The sequence below is a fragment of the Muntiacus reevesi genome, chromosome 1, assembly GCF_963930625.1.
Source record: "Muntiacus reevesi chromosome 1, mMunRee1.1, whole genome shotgun sequence".
NCBI lineage: Eukaryota > Metazoa > Chordata > Mammalia > Artiodactyla > Cervidae > Muntiacus > Muntiacus reevesi.
In genome coordinates, this window is record NC_089249.1 from 257,363,623 (window position 1) to 257,384,677 (window position 21,055).

Consider the following 21,055-nt stretch of genomic DNA (forward strand, 5'->3'; position numbering starts at 1 on the left):
CTGCTGAGCTCGAGCTCTAGAGCCCTTGAGCTACAACTGAAGCCAGCGCACCTAGAGCCTATGCCCCACAATAAGACAGGCCACTGCAGTGAGAAGCCTACACACCACAACTACAAAAGCCCCCACTCTTCGCAACTAGAGAAAACCTGCATGCAGCAAAGACTCAGCACAGCCAAAAATAAATTACTTAAAAAAAAAAGACAGCCTGTAAAATGGAAGAGAATATTTGTAAATCAAACATTTGTTAAGGAATTTGTAGTCGGACTTTACAAAAAATTTTTACAATTCAACAAAATCTCCACAAATAACCTAATTTTAAAATGTGCAGATAATTTGAATAGACACTTCTCCATAGAAAATATATAAAAAGCCAATAGGCACTTGTAAATAGTTAAGCATTATTAGTCACTAGCAATACACAAAGACCACAATGAGATGTTACTTCATATTCATTTCAATGACTATAATTAAACTTTTTTTAAGTATTGGCGAGGATGTGGAGAAACTGGAACCCTCGTACATTGCTGGTGGGAATGTAAAATGTCTTATGTAGCTGCTTTGCAAAACTGGCAATTCCTCAAAAAGACAAACATGAGTTACCATATGAACCAGCAATTCCACGCCTATGTATATACCCAAGAGAAATACAGCCACATATTATATTTCCACACAGAATTTTGTACAAGAGTGTTTATAGCAGTCAAAATTCACTAGTAGTCAAGAAATGGAAACAATGCAATGGTTCATCCATTAATTGATGAATGGACAAATAAATGTGGTGTATGCAAACAATGAACATTTATTTGGCCACAAAAAACAAGAAAGTACTGATACATGCTACCATAGGGATGAACCTTGAAAACCTGCTAAGTGAAAGAAGCCAGTCACAAAATAACAGTATGATCTCATTTAAATGAAATGTCCAGAATGGGCAAATCCATAGAGCCAGAAAGTGGATTAGTGGCTCCCTAAATTTAGGAAGAAAATGGGGAGTGACTGCTTTGGATGATGGAGGCGTTCTAAAATTGTGGTGCTGGCTGCACAATGCTATGACTACACTCAATTGTAAATTGTACCATTTAAATGTGTAACATTTTGTATCATTAGGAAATGCACATCAAATACAAGCCGATGAACTGTATGTCTCCAGAAAGATTTTTCTTTAAGATAAGTCATTGAAATTTAGTGTTTTCTGAAACTCAAGAAATCTTTTGATCTTGAGGAAACCCAGCCTAATTGAAGACACAGTGAGATAATTGCATCTCGTCTGGACTTAACCTATGTCAAAATCTGCAGAGTTGGACGAGAAGGACTGCCATTTGTCCTTTATGTAACGTGTGCTATTTGTTATCCTAATTTTACAACTGACAGACTGAGTTGCTAATTCTCATCAGTCTGACTCCACTGGCGCTTTTTCCAATCCCAGCTTGGTTGTGGAAAGGAGTTGGGGAGGGCAAAGAAGGCGCTGGGTGGGAGGCTCTGACAGGAGTGTTTCTAATGAAAACCGTCAGCAAGGAGAGGGGACAGAAAAAATTTGACTTAGCACTTCAGCCTCCTCATGCAGGAATACTCATCTTTATGAAGCTATGATTTCATGTCATTTTTTAGGATGTTATCAAATTAAAAAGAAAAAAATATATATCGAACTTTGGAAATTCGTGCCCCACTGCAGCAACTAGGCGTCTCAACCCAGCCTCCGTCTTCCCTGACGAGACGTTCTACAAAACTACTGTGACTACTTTTCAGAAGAGCAAGTCGCGCGACACTTGGACGCGAACAACAGCCGCCAGGACCGCGCACCCGCGAAACTCGAGCTGCAGCCTCTGCGCGTGCGCATTGCTCCTCAGCCTCTTCCGCCTCCGTCTCGCAGGCCACTCCTCTTAGTCTGTGGAGTCGGGTTTTCTCGCCACCGCTGACGGGTCGTCAGAGGTGCCCACCTTCGGCGCCTGCGCAGACTGAGGCTCACTGTCACCATGACAGCGCCCGCCGGGGGCCCTGGTAAGCGGGGCTCCCCCGGCTCCGAGTCTGAGACCGTGCTCCACACTGTTGGCTTGCAGTGAGAGGACATTTTCTCCGGCCCGGTGCCGTAGCTGGGGGCCCTTTTGAGAGTCTCCTCTGGTGGCTGGCACTCCTTCCTATTTTGGATCTTCGTGGTTCGCGTTCTCCACGTGTGCCCATAATCAGCTGTCCTAGAACCTTGGTTCCCAGTGTGGGCGTTAGCGAAAAGCTTTTGGGGAGTTCAAGAATGGCAAGAATATTGTGTCTTTTTGTAAAGGATTTCTTTTCAAGAGAGCAGTTTTAGGTTCTTAGGAATACTAAGTGTTAGACCTGGAGGTTCTCCTTTCAGCCCTACCTGACACACGCATGCGTGCTCAGTCGTGTTGGCCTCTGCGAACCCATGACCTGGGATTTTGCAGGCAGAAATACCGGAGTGGTTTGCCATCTCCTACTCTAGGGACAAATACATAGCTTCCCATTATCAATCTTCCTCTTCAGAGTGGTACTTCTGTTACAGCTGTGAGCCTGCCTTGATGTATCACAATCACTCAAAGTCCATAATTTACATTGTTCACTCTTGGTGGTGCAGGATCTGTGAGTTTAGACAAATGTATAATGAATGACATGGTCCATGGTAGAGTATCATACAAAATAGTTTCACTGTCCTAAAAATCCTTTGTGCTTTACCTACTTATCTTCTTCCCCCCAACCCTTGAAAATCAGTGATCTTTCTATTGTATCCATAGATTTTTTTTGTCTTTTCCAGAACGTCATGTAGTTGGAATCATAGAGTACATCGGCTTTCCACATTGGTTTTTTTTCCCTTGTAATGTGTGTTTAAGCTTTCCCCATGTCTTTTCATAGCTTGAGAGTGCATTCCATTTTAGCGAACCGTAATAATCCTGTTGCGTGAGTCAACCACAGTTTATCCATTCATATTCTGAGAGAGATCTTGGTTGCTTCCAAGTTTCTTCAGTTGTAAATAAAACTGCTATAAACCTAAGTGTGCTGTAAATAAAACTGCTAAAAACATAAGTGTGCAGGTTATTGTATTGACATAAGTTTTCAACTCCTTTGGGTAAATATCAAGGGGTGATTTCTGGAATGTATGATGGGAATATACTTAGCTTTGTAAGAAACCGGCAAGCTTTATTTTAAAGTGGCTATACCATTGTGCATTCCCACACAATGAGTGAAGATTCCTGTTACTCCATATCCTCACCAGCATTTGATAACTAGTGTTCTGGATTATGGCCATTTTAGTAAGTGTGTAGTTATACCCTGTTGTTTTAATTTGTGTTTGATGAAAAGTGATGTGGAGCACCTTTTTATATGGTTGCCATCTGTCTTCTTTGTTAAGGTGTCTGTTAAGGTCTTTGGCCCATTTTTTTTTAATGGGATTGTTTTCTTATTGTTGAGTATTAAGAGTTCTTTATATATTTAGGTTAATAGTCTTTTATCATATGTGTCTTTTGCAAATGTTTTCTCCCAGTCTGTAGCTTATTTTTTCATTCTCTTGATGTTATCTTTTGCAGAGCACAAGTTTGTCATTTTAATGAAGTCCAGCATATCCATTATTTCTTTCATGGATGGTGCCTTTAGTGCTGTATCTAAAAAGTCATTGCTGTACTGAAAGTCATCTATGTTTTCTTCTATGTTATCTTGTAGGAGTTTTATAGTTTTGAATTTTACACTTAGGTCTATGATCTGTATTGAGTTAATTTTTGTGAAGGTATGAGTTCTGTGTCTAGATTTTCTTTTTTGCGAAAAAAAAAAAAAAGTTTGTTGAAAAGGCTGTCTTTTCCCCATTGTTTTGCCTTTGTGCCCTCATCGAAGATCAGTTATCTCTATTTATGAGGGTCTGTTTGAGGGCCTCTCTGTTTTGGTCCATTGATCTATTTGTTTATTCTTTCACCAAAACAACACTGTCTTAATTGCTGTAGCTTTATAGTAAGTCTTGATGTTGGATAGAGTCATCACTTTGTTCTCCTTCCATATTATATTGACTATTCTGAGTTTTTGCCCTCCATATACACTTTAGGACCAGTTAGTTGATAGCACAAAATAACTTGGTGGGATTTTGATTAGAATTGCTTGAATCTATAGATTAAGTTGGGAAGAACTGACATCTTGACAGTATTGAGTCTTCCTATTCATAAACATGGAATATCTATCCATTTATTTAATTCTTCTTTGATTTTATTCATCAGAGTAGTTACTCTCATGTAGATCTTTACATATTTTGTTAGCTTTATCCCAAAGTGTTTTGGTTTTGTGGGTTTAAGGTAAATGGTATTGTGTTTTCAACTTCCACTTACTCATTGCAGTGTAAATAGGAAAACAGTTGACTTTTGGGGAGGGGGGTGTTGCACTAGGTCTTCATTGTGACATGCAGGCATATAAAAATAACTCTTCTAAGTAACATTCTGGTTGCATCCATGTTGCTGCAGGTGGCATTATTTTGTTCTTTTTATGGCTGAGTAGTATTCCATTGTATATATGTACTACATTTTCTTTGTCCATTCATCTGTCCATGGACATTTGGGTTATTTCCATAACCTGGCTATTGTGACTAGTGCTGCTATGAACATAGGGGTGAATTTTTTAATTTTTGTTTCTTTGTTTGTTTTCTACACCACACAGCATCTTTAGTGGGATCTTTAGTTTCCCAACCAAAGATAAAAAACCCATGCCCCCTGCATTGGAAGTGCAGAGTCTTAACCACTGGACTGCCAGGGAAGTCACATATCTCATAAACTTCATTTTTAACAGCCACATCAATTACATATTTTACCATGAGGATAAACTGTGATTTAATTACTTACCATTGTTGGACATTTCTGTTTTAGCCAATAATTCCAGTGCCTTTTTAAGATGCATAAGTTAAACATTTAAAAATTGATGACCATATATTTTCATCTGAGTCTGAAAGGTCTGTGACTATTGCATATACTAAAAAGGGACATGTGTTTTCCTATAGGAGACTACTTGGGGGATAGTAGATACTGCAATTAACTCTCCCCTTTCTTTATTCTCTAACCCAGTACGCAGAGTGGTCACTAAGTTCCATGAATATTACTTAGAAGTTATTTTTATATGCCCCTCCATTCTCTTACCAAATTTTATTTTCTTTCTATGTCTTGTCAGCAGTTTATAATGGCCATCATTAAGTTTTAAAACTGTTGTTATATAGAAATAATAAGCAATGCACACTCATGCATAGGGAATTTGTAGCCATTTGGTAGGTACTTAAGTGTTCAAAACAATGAACAAAAATTGGGGAGGTAAGGTTATAGATAACTCTTACTGTTTTTCAGCCTTTTCTCCTTGTTTAATGGGGGCTTCCCCCATGGCTCAGACAGTAAAGAATCTACCTGCAATGCAGGAGACCAGGGTTCGATCCCTGGGTTGGGAAGATCCCCTGGAGAAGGAAATGGCAACCCACTCCAGTATTCTTGCCTGAAGAATCCCACAGACAGAAGAGCCTAGCGGGCTACAGTCCAAGGGGTTGCAAAGAGTCGGACACGACTGAGTGACTAACACTTTCACTTTCAGTGGGATATGGCATTGTATGAAGTAGAACTGATTCAAGTATTTTAGTCTTAACTAAATTAACTCACACATTTTAATGCCTAATTAAGAAAAAAAATCTGGTCTGCCAAAAAGTAGTCAAAAGATACAGGAATTATGTATATTTGTACATGCTAGAGAAATCTAAAAATACTAACTCAGAATTTACTTAGTCACTCATATGTGTTGCTGACACTCATAATTTGAAGGTGAATATGCTTAAATGTCGGGCTTCCCAGGTGGCGCTAGTGGTAAAGAACCTACCTGTCAATGCAGGAGACAGAAGAGACAGTGGGTTTGATTCCTGGGTGGGAAAGATCCCCTGGAGGAGAGCATGGCAACCCACTCCAGTATTCTTGCCTGGAGGATCTCATGGACAGAGGAGCCTAATGGACTGTAGCCCATAGGGTCGAAAAGGGTCAGACACAACTGAAGCGATTTAGCACACATGCATGCTTAAATGTATAATTTAAAATTCTAATGGTTAATATAAATATAGAATGGAGCCTCAGGTGGAGAGTTTAAGTTCTACAAAATTTTGATGTTTTTAATATAGCTTTGCCTTTACATATGTTTTACTTAATTATGGGGCTAGAATTGGAGAAGATACCATGTGAAAATTCCTGCTTTAAAATATCTGCTTCTTAACAGTTTTTTTTTTCTTCCTGCATTTCTCTTTACACTTCTGAGGCTCAGATTATCCTATATGTTTACTAATCATTGCTTACATCATATGTAGCATGCATGTGTGTGTACTCAGTCGGGTCCGACTCTTTGTGACCCCATGGACTGTAGCCCCCCACGCTTCTCTGTCCATGGATCCTCCAGGCAAGAATACTGGAGTGGGTTGCCATTTCCTATTCCACATTTACAGCATATTTATATGTAAATATATATATATATATATATATATATATATATTTCTTTACATTTGTCACATCTTAATGTATGCTGAGTCACTTCAGTCATGTCTGGCTCTTTGTGACCCGATGGATTATAGCCCCCCACGCTTCTCTGTCCATGGGATTCTCCAGGCAAGAATACTGGAGTGGATTGCCATGCCCTCCTCCAGGGGATCTTCCTGACCCAGGGATCGAACCCTCATCTCTTACATCTCCTTCATTGGCAAGCAGATTCTTTACCACTAGCGCCACCTGGGAAGCCCATCTTGATACTGGTTCTTAATTTTTAAAAAATCTTTTCTCAGTTTTATTGCTTTGTTTTTCTCCATCAACATATGCTGTGCCCTTTTGATTTAAAAAAAATACCCTATAAAATTATTTTTAATATGAATGCCATCATTTTAGGATCTTGGAGTGAAAATATACTGGAATATTTTCTGAGAAATAACCAGATCACAACAGAAGATGGCGCCCAAATCATCTGGTATCATGCAGCTAACCACAAGGTGCAAATGAATGAGGCACTGAGAAGTAAGTCAGTATTCCTGTGCTTAGATGAATTCAATTTTTTTTTTAATCTGGTCATATTTGCAGGTACCAGAGCCTTAAATGATTCAAGTGTAAATTCTTGGCTAATATAAACATTCTTCTAAAAGATCTCATTTTATTTACAAAATGAACAAATTTTCCTAATGGAAGAATTTTCTCATTTTCCAGAAATTATTTACCTTTACTATGCCTTATTTAAAGTTCTCATGTATTATTACATTTGCTTATATATAGTAGTGATTTAAGTAAAATGTTTAAGATCACGATTGTGTGTCCTACGTATTTTTGTGTCTTTCACAGCGTACTCAGGAGAGGTTCAAAAATATTTGTCTAATGGATGAATGAAGCCATTGAATGCTAATTTATAATGCTTTGGGCAGTATTTATGCCTGGGCTAGAAACCAAGCCTTTGGGTTTGCTAACTCCATCTGTAATCTTACATAGATGAACACTATAGCAGTTTAGTTAGCCTTTTCCTGTGAAGTACCCCTTTTGGCCACAACGGTGCACGAGAATAAAGGTGTATCATCAGAGGGATGGGGCACAGCTTAAAGTGCCCTGTTCCAACAGAAAGATTTCCTTGTAATCTCATATTTTATTGTAAAAATTTTCACATTTACTCAGTTGACACAATTTACACATCCAACTCAATTGTGTATCTGGATAATGTATTTGAATATATTTCTTTTATTGAAAAGATATTATTTTCAGTTGCTTTTCAAAGGGAAGAAGTTTGTCTTCTAATATTTAATGCCTCATAATTAAAACAGTGCCTAGCACATAATAACCTAACAGTGGTTTTTTAATATATAAATTTTAGCAGAAACAATGCTTAAGGAAAACGTTGATTAATGGCTTCCTGGAGGTGAAATGAATAGGGGCTGGGGAGTAAATGCTAATGGGTACAGGTTTCTTTTTGGAATGATAAAATTTTTCTGGAATTAGATGGTGATGATGGTTGCACAGGGCTTTCCAGGTGGCTCTAGTGGTAAAGAACTGCACTGCCAGTGCAGGAGATGTTAGAGAAACGGACTCAATCCCTGAATTGGGAAGATCCCTGGAGGAGGACATGGCAACCCACTCTAGTATTCTTGCCTGGAGGATCCCACAGACAGAGGATCCTGGTGTACTACAGTCCATAATGTCGCAAAGAGTCAGACACGACTGAAGTGACTGAGCACGCACGCATGATGGTTGCACAACCTTCTGAATATTCTGAAAACCACTAAATGGTGTGCTTTAAAAGAGTAATTTCATAGCTTGTGAATTATATATCAATTTTTTAAAATAGAAGAAAATAGGAAGAAATATATCTATTATTTGCAGACAATATAGTTTTATATTTAGAAAATAAAAAAGATTCTACAGCTAAATGATTGTAACTCATAGGTTGATTTAGACAATTTCAACCTTTTTGACAATATAAAAATCAAAGCAGAAAATAAATTGGATTTCTCTGTAACAGCTAAAAATTTGGAAGCAATCTTTAAATTTTATGGTTTGTAATAGTAAATGTAGAAGTCTCAGACCTAGAAATAATTTAATTAAATATGAATACTTCTAGCCTTGTTTTATAAATAATCAATGGAAGTCATTTTCTATTGCTGGCAGTCTGCTGTTGACCTGGGAATTTTTCATAGGTTACTTAGTTTTCACATAATATTCTCTTTACTTTCTCTTAGTCAACCAGAACCCCAAGTTTTATAGTTTTGGGTGTACTTTTTATCAAGTCCCTTTTTTCAGTCCTGGCTAATCTTGCAATTTCTTTCAAATACAAAAGAAAGAAAACAGGTTCCTGGAGATATGTATTACACTGCTTTATCTCATTTGTTTCAGAGTATCTAAATTTAGTACAGCTGTTATTAATGAAGCTGTTTCTGTTTTCATTAATATGTGATATTGGATTTTCAACAATGTCTGTGATTTAAAAAAGCAAAGTACAGGAGGAACAATATAGGAGTGCCATTTGTCGACATAAGAGTTGCATTGTCAACACATCTGATCTCAGAATAGTCAAAATTGTTTACAAAAGTTATTACATGTAATGTTATTTTTTGTTATGACAGTTCTGCATGTATATTTTTGTTTTTATGTATATATTTATTTTTTGCATGTAGATTTTTTAAATGTATATTAAAAGAAATGCTGGTTAAAAATAGAAATTATTAAATCTCTTTGAGAATAGAAAATGTCATATTTTTAAAAAAACCTTTGTAACATATTTAGGAAAAGTGTGACTATAGTCATCAACTAAATGTATTAATAAAAATATAGTAAATTGCTGCATTAGGACATGTAAATAGTATAAGCAAGATAGATATTTCTAACTTCATTTCTATAAACATATTTCTTTGACTTTGTTTTAATGTAAGTAGCATCTATTTGGGATTTAGCTGTTTTCTGTTGTCTGGCTCTTGTCAAAAGTTGGGGCTCCTATGACTGAAGTGTTAATCTTGATGTGCAGACTTCTCCTCTGACTCTCCCTGAGATGGGAAACATAGTTGTGTCCAATTCTTAGGGACCCCATGGGACTGTAGCCTACCAGGCTTCTCAGTCCATGGAATTTTCCAGGCAAGAGTACTAGAGTGGGTTGCCATATCCTTCTCCAGGGATCTTCCCAACCTGGAGATTGAACCCGGGTCTCCCGCATTGCAGGCAGACGCTTTACTGTCTGAGCCATCAGGGAAACCCAAATATTTCTTTGAGCCCCCTTTTTTGGGTGGGGGGGCAAGAATACTGGAGTGGGTTGCCATTCCCTTCTCCAGGAGATCTTCCCGACCCAGGGATCGAACCCGGGTCTCCCGCACTGTAGGCAGACGATTTACCGTCTGAGCCACCAGGGAAGTCATAAACATATTTCTTTGAGTTTTGTTTTAATGTAAGTAGCATCTATTTGGGATTTTCTTGTGTAGAAAATCACAAAAAAACTAAAGCTGTTTTCTATTGTCTGGCTCTTGTCAAAAGTTGGGGCTCCTGTCGCTGGAGTGTTAATCTTGGTGTGCAGACTTCTTCCTCTGACTCTCCCTGAGATGGGAAACATGGTGACCAGGCAGTCTCCCAAAGCTGAGGCATACCCTGACCTTCAAAAACCTTCTACCCAACAGCCAGGGGTGGGAGAATAGGGAGAGAGGCTGGGCAACTCACATACATGTCTTCAGTCAGATTTCCCTCTCTTCTGAGCACTAGTCTATCCAACTTCTTATTTGCTGTTTTCACTCAGAGAGTTCTTGTGCATCAACAGAAAATTTGATTAAAGATTTACTGAGCATGGCCCTGCCCATCAGAACAAGACCCAGTTTCCCCCTCAGTCACTCTCTCACATCAATAAGCCTCTTATTTTCATCCATCAGAGGGCAGACAGAATGAAAACCACAATCACAGAAAACTAATCAAACTGATCACATGGACAACAGCCTTGTCTAACTCAATGAAACTATGAGCCATGCCCTGTAAGGCCACTCAAGACAGATGGGTCATAGTGGAGAGTTCTGATAAAGCGTGGTCCACTGGAGAAGGGAATGGCAAACCACTTCAGTATTCTTGCCTTGAGGACCCCAAGAACAGTATGAAAAGGCAAAAAAATAGGACAGTGAAAGATGAACTCTCCAGGTCGGTAGGTGCCCAATATACTACTGGAGAACAGTGGAGAAATAGCTCTAGAGAAAATGAAGAGATGGAGTCAAAGTGTTTAAAAACAACACCCAGTTGTGGATGTAACTGGTGATGGAAGTAAAGTTCGATGTTGTAAAGAACAATACTGCGTAGGAACCTGGAATGTTAGGTCCAAGAATCAAGGCAAATTGGAAGTGGTCAAACAGGAGATGGCAAGAGTGAACATCAACATTTTAGGAATCAGTGAGCTAAAATAGACCAGAATGGGTAAATTTAACTCAGATGACATTATATCTACTACTGTGGGCAAGAATCCCTTAGAAGACATGGAGTAGCCCTCACAGTTGACAGAAGAGTCTGAAATGCAGTACTTGGATGCAATCTCAAAAACTGCAGAGTGATCTCTGTTTGTTTCCAAGGCAAGTCATTCAATATCAGAGTAATCCAAGTCTAAGCCCCAACCAGTAATGCTGAAAAAGCTGAAGTTTAATGGTTCTATGAAGACCTACACTACCTTTTAGAACTAACCCCCAAATAAGATGTCCTTTTCATTATAGGGGACTGGAATGCAAAAGTAGGAATTCAAGAGATAACTGGAGAATTAACAGGCAAATTTGGCCTTGAAGTACAGAATGAAGCAGGGCAAAGACTAACAGAGTTTTGCCAAGCGAATGCACTGGTCATAGCAAACACCCTCTTCCAACAACACAAGAGGACACTTCACACATGGACATCACCAGGTGATCAATACCGAAATCAGATTAATTATATTCTTTGCAGCCAAAGATGGAGAAACTCTATACAGTCAGTAAAAACAAGACTGGGAGCTGACTGTGGCTCAGATCATGAACTCCTTATTGCCAAATTCAGACTTAAATTGAAGAAAGTAGGGAAAACCTGAAAAACATTCAGGTATGACCTAAATCAAATCCCTTATGATTATACAGTGGAAGTGACAAATAGATTCAATGGATTAGATCTGATAGATAGAGTGCCTGAAGAACTATGGACGGAGGTTCATGACATCGTACAGGAGGCAGTGATCAAGACCATTCCCAAGAAAAAGAAGTGCAAAAAGGCAAAATGGCTGTCTGAGGAGGCCTTACAATAGCTGTGAAAAGAAGAGCAGCGAAAGGCAAAGGAGAAAAGGAAAGTTATACCCATCTGAATGCAGAGTTCCAAGTATAGCAAGGAGAGATAAGAAAGCCTTCCTCAGTGATCAATGCAAAGAAATAGAGGAAAACAATAGAATGGGAAATACTAGAGACTAGAAAATTAGAGATATCAAAGGAACATTTCATGCAAAGATGGGCACAATAAAGGACAGAAATGATATGGACCTAACAGAAGCAGAAGATATTAAGAAGAGGTGGCAAGAATACACAGAAGAATTATAGAAAGAAGATCTTCACCACCCAGATAATCACAATGGTGTGATCACTCACCTAGAGCCAGACATCCTGGAATGCGAAGTCAAGTGGGCCTTAGGAAGCATCACTACGAACAAAGCTAGTGGAGGTGATGGAATTCCAGTTGAGCTACTTCAAATCCTAAAAGATGATGCTGTGAAAGTGCTGCACTCAATATGCCAGCAAATTTGGAAAACTCAGCAGTGGCCACAGGACTGGAAAAGGTCAGTTTTCATTCCAATCCCAAAGAAAAAGACAATGCCAAAGAATGCTCAAACTATTGCACAATTGCACTCATCTCACACGCTAGCAAAGTAATGCTTAAAATTCTCCAAGCCAGGCTTCAACAGTACATGAACTGTGAACTTCCAGATGTTCAAGATGGATTTAGAATAGGCAGAGGAACCAGAGATCAGATAGCCGACATCCACTGGATCATTGAAAAAGCAAGAGAGTTCCAGAAAAACATCTACTTCTGCTTTATTGACTATGCCAAAGCCTTTGACTGTGTGGATTACAACAAACTGTGGAAAATTCTTAAAGAGATGGGAATACCAGACCACCTGACCTGGCTCCTGAAAAATCTGTTTGCAGGTCAAGAAGCAACAGTTAGAACTGGACATGGAACAACAGACTGGTTCCAAATCAGGAAAGGAGTATGTCAAGGCTGTATATTGTCACCCTACTTATTTAACTTATATGCAGAGTACATCATGTGAAATACCAGGCTGGATGAAGCACAAAATGGAATCAAGATTGCAGGGAGAAATATCAATAACCTCAGATATACAGATGACGCTACCCTTATGCAAGAAAGTGAAGAAGAACTAAAGAGCCTCTTGATGAAACTGGAAGAGGAGAGTGAAAGAGTTGACTTGAAACTCAGCATTCAGAAAACTAAGATCATGGCATCTGGCCCCATCACTTCATGGCAAATAGATGGGGAAACAATGGAAACAGTGAGAAACTTGATGTTTTGGGGCTCCAAAATCACTGCAGATGGTGACTGCAGCCATGAAATTAAAAGATGCTTGCTCCTTGAAAGAAAAATTATGACCAATCTAGACAGCATATTAAAAAGCAGAGACATTACTTTGCCGACAAAGGTCCATCTAGTCAAAGCTTTTTCCAGTAGTCATGTATGGATGTGAGAGTTGGAATGTAAAGAAAACTGAGCACCAAGAAATTGATGCTTTTGGACTGTGGTGTTGGAGAAGACTCTTGAGAGTCCCTCGGACAGCAAGGAGATCAAACCAGTCAATCCTAAAAGAAATCAGTCCTGAATATTCATTGGAAGGACTGATGCTGAAGCTGAAGCTCCAATACTTTGGCCACCTGATGCGAAGAGCTGACTCACTAGAAAAGATACTGATGCTGGGAAAGATTGAAGAAAGGAGGAGAAGGTGACGACAGAGGATGAGATGGTTGGATGGCATCACCGACTCGATGGACATGAGTTTGAGTAATCTCAGGGAGTTGGTAATGGACAGGGAAGCCTGGCGTGCTGCAATCCATGGGATCACAAAGAGTGAGACCCAACTGAGTGACTGAACTGAAATGAATGGGCATCACATTCTTAATTGTGTTTGCTAACATGTATTTCCTGTGATCCTTCCTCTCTCAGTAAATGGCACCATAATCTGCATATATTCTTAAGCCAGAAATCTGGGAGTCATCTATTCTTTGTTTTTTGGGGTTTTTTTGTATCTACTCTATTGGACATTATAATTCTATTCCAAAATACATTTTGTATTAGTCCACATCTCTCCATCTCTGTTGTCTTCACCCTAGTCCAAGCCACCATGATCTTTTGTCCTTACTACATAGCTTCCATTCTTATTCTTAAAAGAACCATCAGGAACGTAGTTTACATGGAGCCTGAGATTCTTGACACTGCCATTTAGTGATTTTTTTTTTCTACTCATGGGCAATGAATGGCGTTAATAAATGGAGAAACTGACTATTACTCTTAAGGAATTCCAAAGCCTACGTGTTCCTTTACAACTGCACTGATAGACAAGATGGAATGCCTACATATGTTATACTAAATACCACTTTACTGAGAAATCATGTTTGTGTGACTTATAAAATTAGACAGAAACTTGACCTATTTCATCTTAAATATAGCTCTGTTTAACTTTTTTTGAGAAACTGCCAAGCTTTTCTGAAGCAGCTGAGTGGGTTCTTATATTCTCGCCAGCAAAGTGAATGATGTTTCCAATTTCCCCATGTCCTTGTCAACATTAGTTATTGTCTGTCTTTTTCATTATAGTCATCCTAGCATTTGTGAGTTGGTATCTCATTGTAGTTTAGATTTGCATTTCCCAGAAGATTAATGATGTTGAGCATCTCTTCATGCAGCTATTGGAAAATGACCTGTATGAACAGCTGAGTAGCTTTTTCAGCCTATTTCCTGCCTGTAGAAACTGGAGAGTTCATAGACTTCTTTTCAAAATCCTTCAAGCTGGGCTTAAGCAGTTTGTGAACTGAGAACTTCCAGATGTACCAGCTGGGTTTAGAAAAGGCAGAGGAATTAGAGATCAAATCACCAACATTCCTTGGATCATAGAGAAAGCAGGGGATTTCCAGAAAAAAACATCTACTTCTGCTTCATTGACTATGTTAAAGCCTTTGACGGTGTGGATCACAACAAACTGTGGAAAATTCTTAAAGAGATGGGAATACCAGACCACCTTACCTGCCTCCTGAGAAACCTGTATAAGGGTCAAGAAGCAACAGTTAGAACTTGTCATGGAACAATGGACTGGTTACACATTGGGAAAGGCTGTATATTGTCACCCTGCTTTTTTAACTTCTATGCAGAGTACATTATGTGAAATGCCAGGCTGGATAAATCACAAGCTAGAATCAAGATTGCCAGCAGAAATATCAACAACCTCAGAAAAACAGCTCATACCACTCTAATTGCAGAAAAGAAAGAGGAATAAGACAACCTCTTGATGAGGGTAAAAGAGGAGAGTGAAAAAGTCAACACTGGTTGATTGTTGGTTTAAAAATCAACATTTGAAAAACTAAAATCATGGCAACTAGTCCCATCACTTCATGGTAAATAGAAGAGGAAAAAGTGGAAGCAGTGACAGATTTTGTTTTCTTGGGCTCCAAAATCACTACAGGTGGTGATCGCAGCAATGAAATTAAAAGATGCTTAGTTCTTGATAGGAAAGCTGTGCCAAACCTAGACAGCATATTAAAAAGCAGAGACATCACTTTGCTGACAAAATTCCATCTAGTTAAAGCTATGGTTTTTCCAGTAGTCATGTATGGATGTGAGAGTTGTACCATAAAGAAGACCGAGTGATAAAGAATTGATTCTTTCAAATTGTGGTGTTGGAGAAGACTCTTGAGAGTCCCTTGGACTGCAAGGAGATCAAACCAGTAAATCTTAAAGGAAATCAGTCCTGAATATTTATTGGAAGGACTGATGCTGAAGCTGAAGCTCCAATACTTCGGCCACCTGATGCGAAGAGCTGACTCATTAGAAAAGACTCTGATGCTGGGAAAGAGTGAAGGCAAAAGAAGGGAGTGGCAGAGGATGAGATGGTTAGATAGCATCACTGACTCAGTGGACATGAATTTGAGCAAACTCCAGGCGATAGTGGAGGACAGAGGAGCCTGGCATGCTACAGTCTTGCAGAGTCGGACATGGCTTAGCAACTGAACAGCAGCAACAGCAGACCTCTTTTCATTTTACCTCTCTCTCTTTTTTCAGGTCAAAGTCTGTAACAATTCTATTAAAAATGTACTGGGATTTTTATATATCAAGTTATAAACCATCCCTTTAGTCAAAAGCTTTACTGCCAAATCTTTTTGAGGCAGGTCTCTCTCCTTTGGTTTGCTAGTTAGGGTGCTATGGGTTAACACCCTTAAGATTCTATAAGTTCTTTTATCTAGTTGTATCGGTATCCAAGGCTCCATATTTCTCAGGTCTTAATAAAGTGTCCTGTAGTTGTATCCTTGATTTGGCCTTGATCCTGAGGCTATAGTTTACTAGCAGCATCCTGGACTTGACTTTTGGACTGAGGCTTTCTCTTCCTTTGAGAATCTTTCACCAGATGGAAAGAGTGGTTTTGTTTTCTAACTCACACGAGTTCTGAGCTGGAAATATTTCCTCTTTATGCTGCTTAGAGTCTAAACAGCTAATTATTTAACTCAGCTCTTTCTTTCCATCCTTTATCATAGGAACTAAAAGAAGCCAATTAACGCTTTCAACATTCTGTCTGGAAACCTCCTTAGCCAAATGCACAAATTCATTAGGCATCCTATCTATCTTCCACCAGTTGCTACAAGTGCCAGTGTTGCCAGAAGTTTCACTGCTATGTAAAAAGAATTTTCTCAGTGCTCTTCCAGCCTCTGTTAACAGTGCCTTTCTAGAATCTACTGGATTCCAAAGCCAGTGTCACACATTTCAGGTTTTTCTTATGCCAGTGCCCCACTTCCAGATAACTATTTCTGCTTGTTTTCTGTTGCTGTGTGATAAATTACTTCCAAAACTTCGTGGCTTCAAATAACAATGATTTATTATTTTTCCTGATTTTGTGGTTCTTCTCTTCCATGTGGAATAGGGTGGGGACACTCATGTTGCTGCACTTGGCTGGTTGCTCACCTGGGCCTGGAAATTTTGAAATGGCCTCACTCACGTGTTGAGACCTAATGCTGTCTGTCAGACATGAAGCTATGTGGCTTCTCTCTCTCTCTGTGGTTTCTGAGTCTTCAGAATTCTTACCTGAACTTCTTTACATGGTAACTGGCTTTCCAGAGGATGGAAGCAGAAGCTGCCAAACCTTTTAAGAGCTAAGCCTAGAACTGACAGTTTTCCTTTTGTTGGTCAAAGCAAGTCACAAAACCAACCCAGACTCAAGGGGAAGAGAAAGAGATGAGAGGATAGGAGGAGTTGTTGTCAGACATCTTTGAAATTAGTCCACCGAAGCCTGCTAAGTCACACTAAGTGACTAGTGAAGCTTCTTACCCATTCCAGGGATGTGTACTTTTACATAGTAGCTAAGCTTTGGGTCAAAGAACTGAATCTATAGCATAGCGTTTCAAACATAAACAGTAAACATCTATAGTTTATAATTTCAGGAGTGAGAAGATAAAAGTACTATTTGTGTTCTCAGAAGCTTCAACAAATACTTATTAAGCTTCCTTTTGTATACTCACTTTGCTGTATACTGGGAAGAAATTAAATACTAGGACAACAGTTTGAGCATGACCTAGGCAAAGATATTTAACTCCTCACTACCTGTTTGCTCATGACTAACAAATAAGGGCAACATGCAAGGCCTGACATAGTACCTGGCACTTAGTTGTTTCTCAGTAAATATTATTTTCTTTCCTCCTTTTTATCTTCCTCAAAAGGATACTGGATATACCATCTGCTGTAGTCTCTATTAACACTAACATAGATTGTTTTATGTGGACAGGTGCTGCTCATATGATAGAGGCCGATGTCATTCTTCCAAGCGATGGATCAGAACATGGCCAACCAATCATGGCCCATCCTCCAGAAATAAACAGTGATAATACTTTACAAGAATGGCTGGCTGAAGTTATTAAAAGCAATAAAGGCATCAAGCTGGATTTTAAGAGGTATTTGTACAAACAGTCTTCTGGTTGTTATAGAATAACAATAAGGGGAAAAAAATCAGTAACTTCTTATTTCTGTACCTAAGTAACTTTATACTTTATCTAAACTGAAAATGGAATTGCAAATTAATATGTTTCAGGAATGGACCAAAGACCCATAGCGTTGTCTGCTAAAATTGTTTCTTGAGAATGTTTTGAGGCTAAACTTAATTTTTATAAAGGAATTTATCATAACTGACCATTGTAATAATAGAATGGAAAAATTTTTTTCTATGTGAATAACTCCCAGTACCTTTTTAAAATTTTAATTGGAGGACAATTGTTTTAAAATGTTGTGTTAGTTTCTGCTGTACAATGAAGTGAATAAGTTGTATGTATACATATATATAATATCCCCTCTCTCTTGAACTTTCCTGCACCCCCACCATCCCACTCTTCTACGTCATCACAGGGCGCGGAGCTGAGCTCCCTGTGTTATACAGAAGCTTCCCATTAGCTACCTGTCTTAGACATAGTAGTGTATATATTTCAGTGTTACTCTCTTAATTTGTCTCACCCTCTCCTTCCCCCACTATCTCCACAAGTCCATTTGAAAGAAAGAAAGTAAAGTCACTCAGTTGTGTCTGACTCTTTTCGACCCCATGGACCTTAGCTCGCCAGGCTCCTCCATCCATGGGATTTTCCAGGCAAGAGTACTGGAGTGGGTTGCCATTTCCTTCTCCAGAGAATCTTCCAGATCCAAGGGTTGAACCCCGGTCTCCTGCATTATAGGCAGACGCTTTACCGTCTGAGCCACCAGGGAAGTCATAGAACAATACAAGTCCACAAGTCCATAGAACAATACATTTAAAATGCTACTTTTCTTAAGAATTAGTCTGAGAGAGAGTTGGCAGAAGTTGGGTTAGTTAATGCCTTTCCTACTTGATTTGTGTTATTATGTTTGGGGAATTATTTAGAATTCTTTAATTACTAAAAATAATGTTTTAGAAACCCTGATACTGAAGAGAGCAAGATTAAGTATCATTTTCTTCTCCATGGCCATCACAGAAAGTTTTACTTTTGTGGTATTTTGGCAGTGTAAAAATTATAGGTAGAGCCAGGGATTTATTGTGACACCATAAAAGCTCTTCATGAAACCCATGAAGGCAATTGCTATGAGAATCTAGGATGTGTGGTAAACTTACATTATCTTTGAACAATATTTTAAAATTGAATCATCTCAAGAAATGAATAAGAATTGGAAATCCTATTCATAGGGTTTTTAAAAACATAATAAGCATGTAATCATTAATGCTTGGTGAGCAAAACTTTAGATCTCCTTGCCTTTTCATTTGTTGTGGGGCTAAATATACTAGTAAACCTCTTTATACTGTGAATGAAAACTATTGTAAGATCTTAGAACTTTTAGAATGATAATAGTCCAACTCCATTTTATTGACAAAGGAACTTAGTCCTAAAGAGGTTACGTGACAACAGCTAAACTTGAGAGCTGAGCTAGGATCAGATTCCAGGTTTCCTAGAGCCAGTCCAGTGTTCTCTGTAATGGTGGTTTAGTCACTTAGTTGTGGCTGGCTCTTTGCAACCCCGTGAACTATAGCCCACCAGGCTCCTCTGTCCATGGAATTTCCCAGGCAAGAATACTGGAGTGGGTTGCCATTTTCTTTTCTAGGGGATCTTCCCAGGGATTGAACCGGCATCTCCTGCATTGCAGGTGGTCTCCTGCATTACAAGTGGATTCTTTGCCAACTAAGCTACCAGGGACCATGAAATAAAGTATTTAATCCTTAGTGCTTGGCGGCGAGCAAAGCTTTAGATCTCCTTGCCTTTTCACATGCTCAGTTTTCTGCTTTTCAATGTTTACCATTGCCCGTAGACTTGTTCTCTATGTGATATATTCTCTGACTCCTCACCAGTCAGATCAGCTCATTCATTCCTAAATGCTAGCAGTCACCAGTAAAAGGCTGTGCTGTTAGAAAAAGATTTTGCATGTTTTTTGATCATACATATTTGATCATACATAATGAATTTAATAACAATTATATAAACACGTACTGTGTGTCAGACACAGTTCTAAGAGTAAGAGCATGCTCAGTCGCTAAGTTCTGTCCTATTCTTTGTGGCCCTAGGGACTATAGTCTGCCAGACTCCTCTGTCCATGGGATTTTTCCAGGCGAGAACACTGGAATGGTTGACGTTTCCTCCTCCATGGTCTAAGAGCACTGAATGTTAATTCATTTAATCTTTATAACAATCCTAAGAAGTAGGTTCTTCCTATTCTCATCTTCCAGATGAAGGAACAAAGGAATTTATAGATTAATTGGGAGAGACCTGTTATTTTGCAATATTTACGCATTGAGTCTTCCAGGCTAGGAATATAGTATATTATTCTTTGTAGTAAATATTGTATTTTGCTGTTGGGCAAAAGTTTATCCTCAGTCTTTTCTTTTTTCTCCCCAAATATGGCATTTCCTCCACATTTACTCTTCCAAAAGAATTTTGTAATTATTTTGTAAAGTTCCAGAAATTAAAACTAATTCTTTCCTAAGTAAGATTTTGTGTTTTTCTTAATATAGGTTTTTTTTTTTTAATCGAAGTTTCTGGAAGGGGAAAGTGGCGGTACTATAGTCTGTTGCATTAGTGATAATTAAAACATTTGCATGTATAAGAGAATATGTATATTAAAATCTTACTTCATTATGTTCTGTGTCATAGCTCTTTATGTCTAACTGTGCAGTGCTTTGCATGGTAGACACCTAATATATGCTGTTGCAATGTCAGTTTGGTGGAGAATGTGCTGAGACTAGATATTATCAGATGGCGAGCCATCGTTAAACAGCCTGATGTCAGTTTACTAAATTGAGAAAGGCTAAGAAGCTTCCTGTTGAATATAAACGGGAAGTGAGTGATTAACCCAACTCCACAGACACCGGATTTCTTAAGAAAGCAGAATCATTTCTAGAAAAGGAGAGGAGGTCAGCTGTAAGACATGTGTGGATTAGTTTAAGGTTTCCTCCTACTCCACTTTTGAAGAGCAGAACCCCACCAGCACTTAGCTGCTGCTCTGGGACTTGCAGACAAGCAAGCTTTGGAGTAATAGGTACAAGTTGCTTAAGTACCTTGTAATAGGTACAGGTAATAGGTAAGCAAGCTTCGGAGTAATAGTACAAGATGCTTAAGTACCTTGTAATAGGTACAAGGTACTAAAAATGAGGGAATTTTGTAGGAAGTACAGTTGGCCAGATCTCAGACTTGTGGTTTTTAACACAGCGTTGATACCATTCAAGGCAGAAAGCATTTGAGACAGAGAAATGACAACATCTATATTAGAATCTGTTAAAGTCCTGCATTAGAGTTTATTAATCCACTATAATCTAGGGCCTGCACTTCAGGGGCATAAGAATGAGGGAAAAA

The 21,055-nt window shown here is 38.7% G+C and overlaps 1 protein-coding gene across 3 annotated transcripts in view; it reads left to right on the forward strand.

Moving 5' to 3' along the window:
• Window positions 1-1,511: 1,511 nt before the first annotated feature.
• FAM151B (family with sequence similarity 151 member B) overlaps window positions 1,512-21,055 on the forward strand; it is a 30,958-nt gene continuing 11,414 nt past the window's right edge. The window contains exons 1-3 of one of the 3 annotated variants that reach the window (XM_065936576.1): window positions 1,512-1,998; window positions 6,876-7,001; window positions 17,464-17,647. In XM_065936576.1, the coding sequence (XP_065792648.1) occupies window positions 1,974-1,998; window positions 6,876-7,001; window positions 17,464-17,647 (335 nt within the window). In that variant the 5' untranslated portion in view covers window positions 1,512-1,973. The remainder of the gene's footprint in view (window positions 1,999-6,875; window positions 7,002-17,463; window positions 17,648-21,055) is intronic. The other 2 variants (XM_065936584.1, XM_065936593.1) reach the window with 2 other exon arrangements.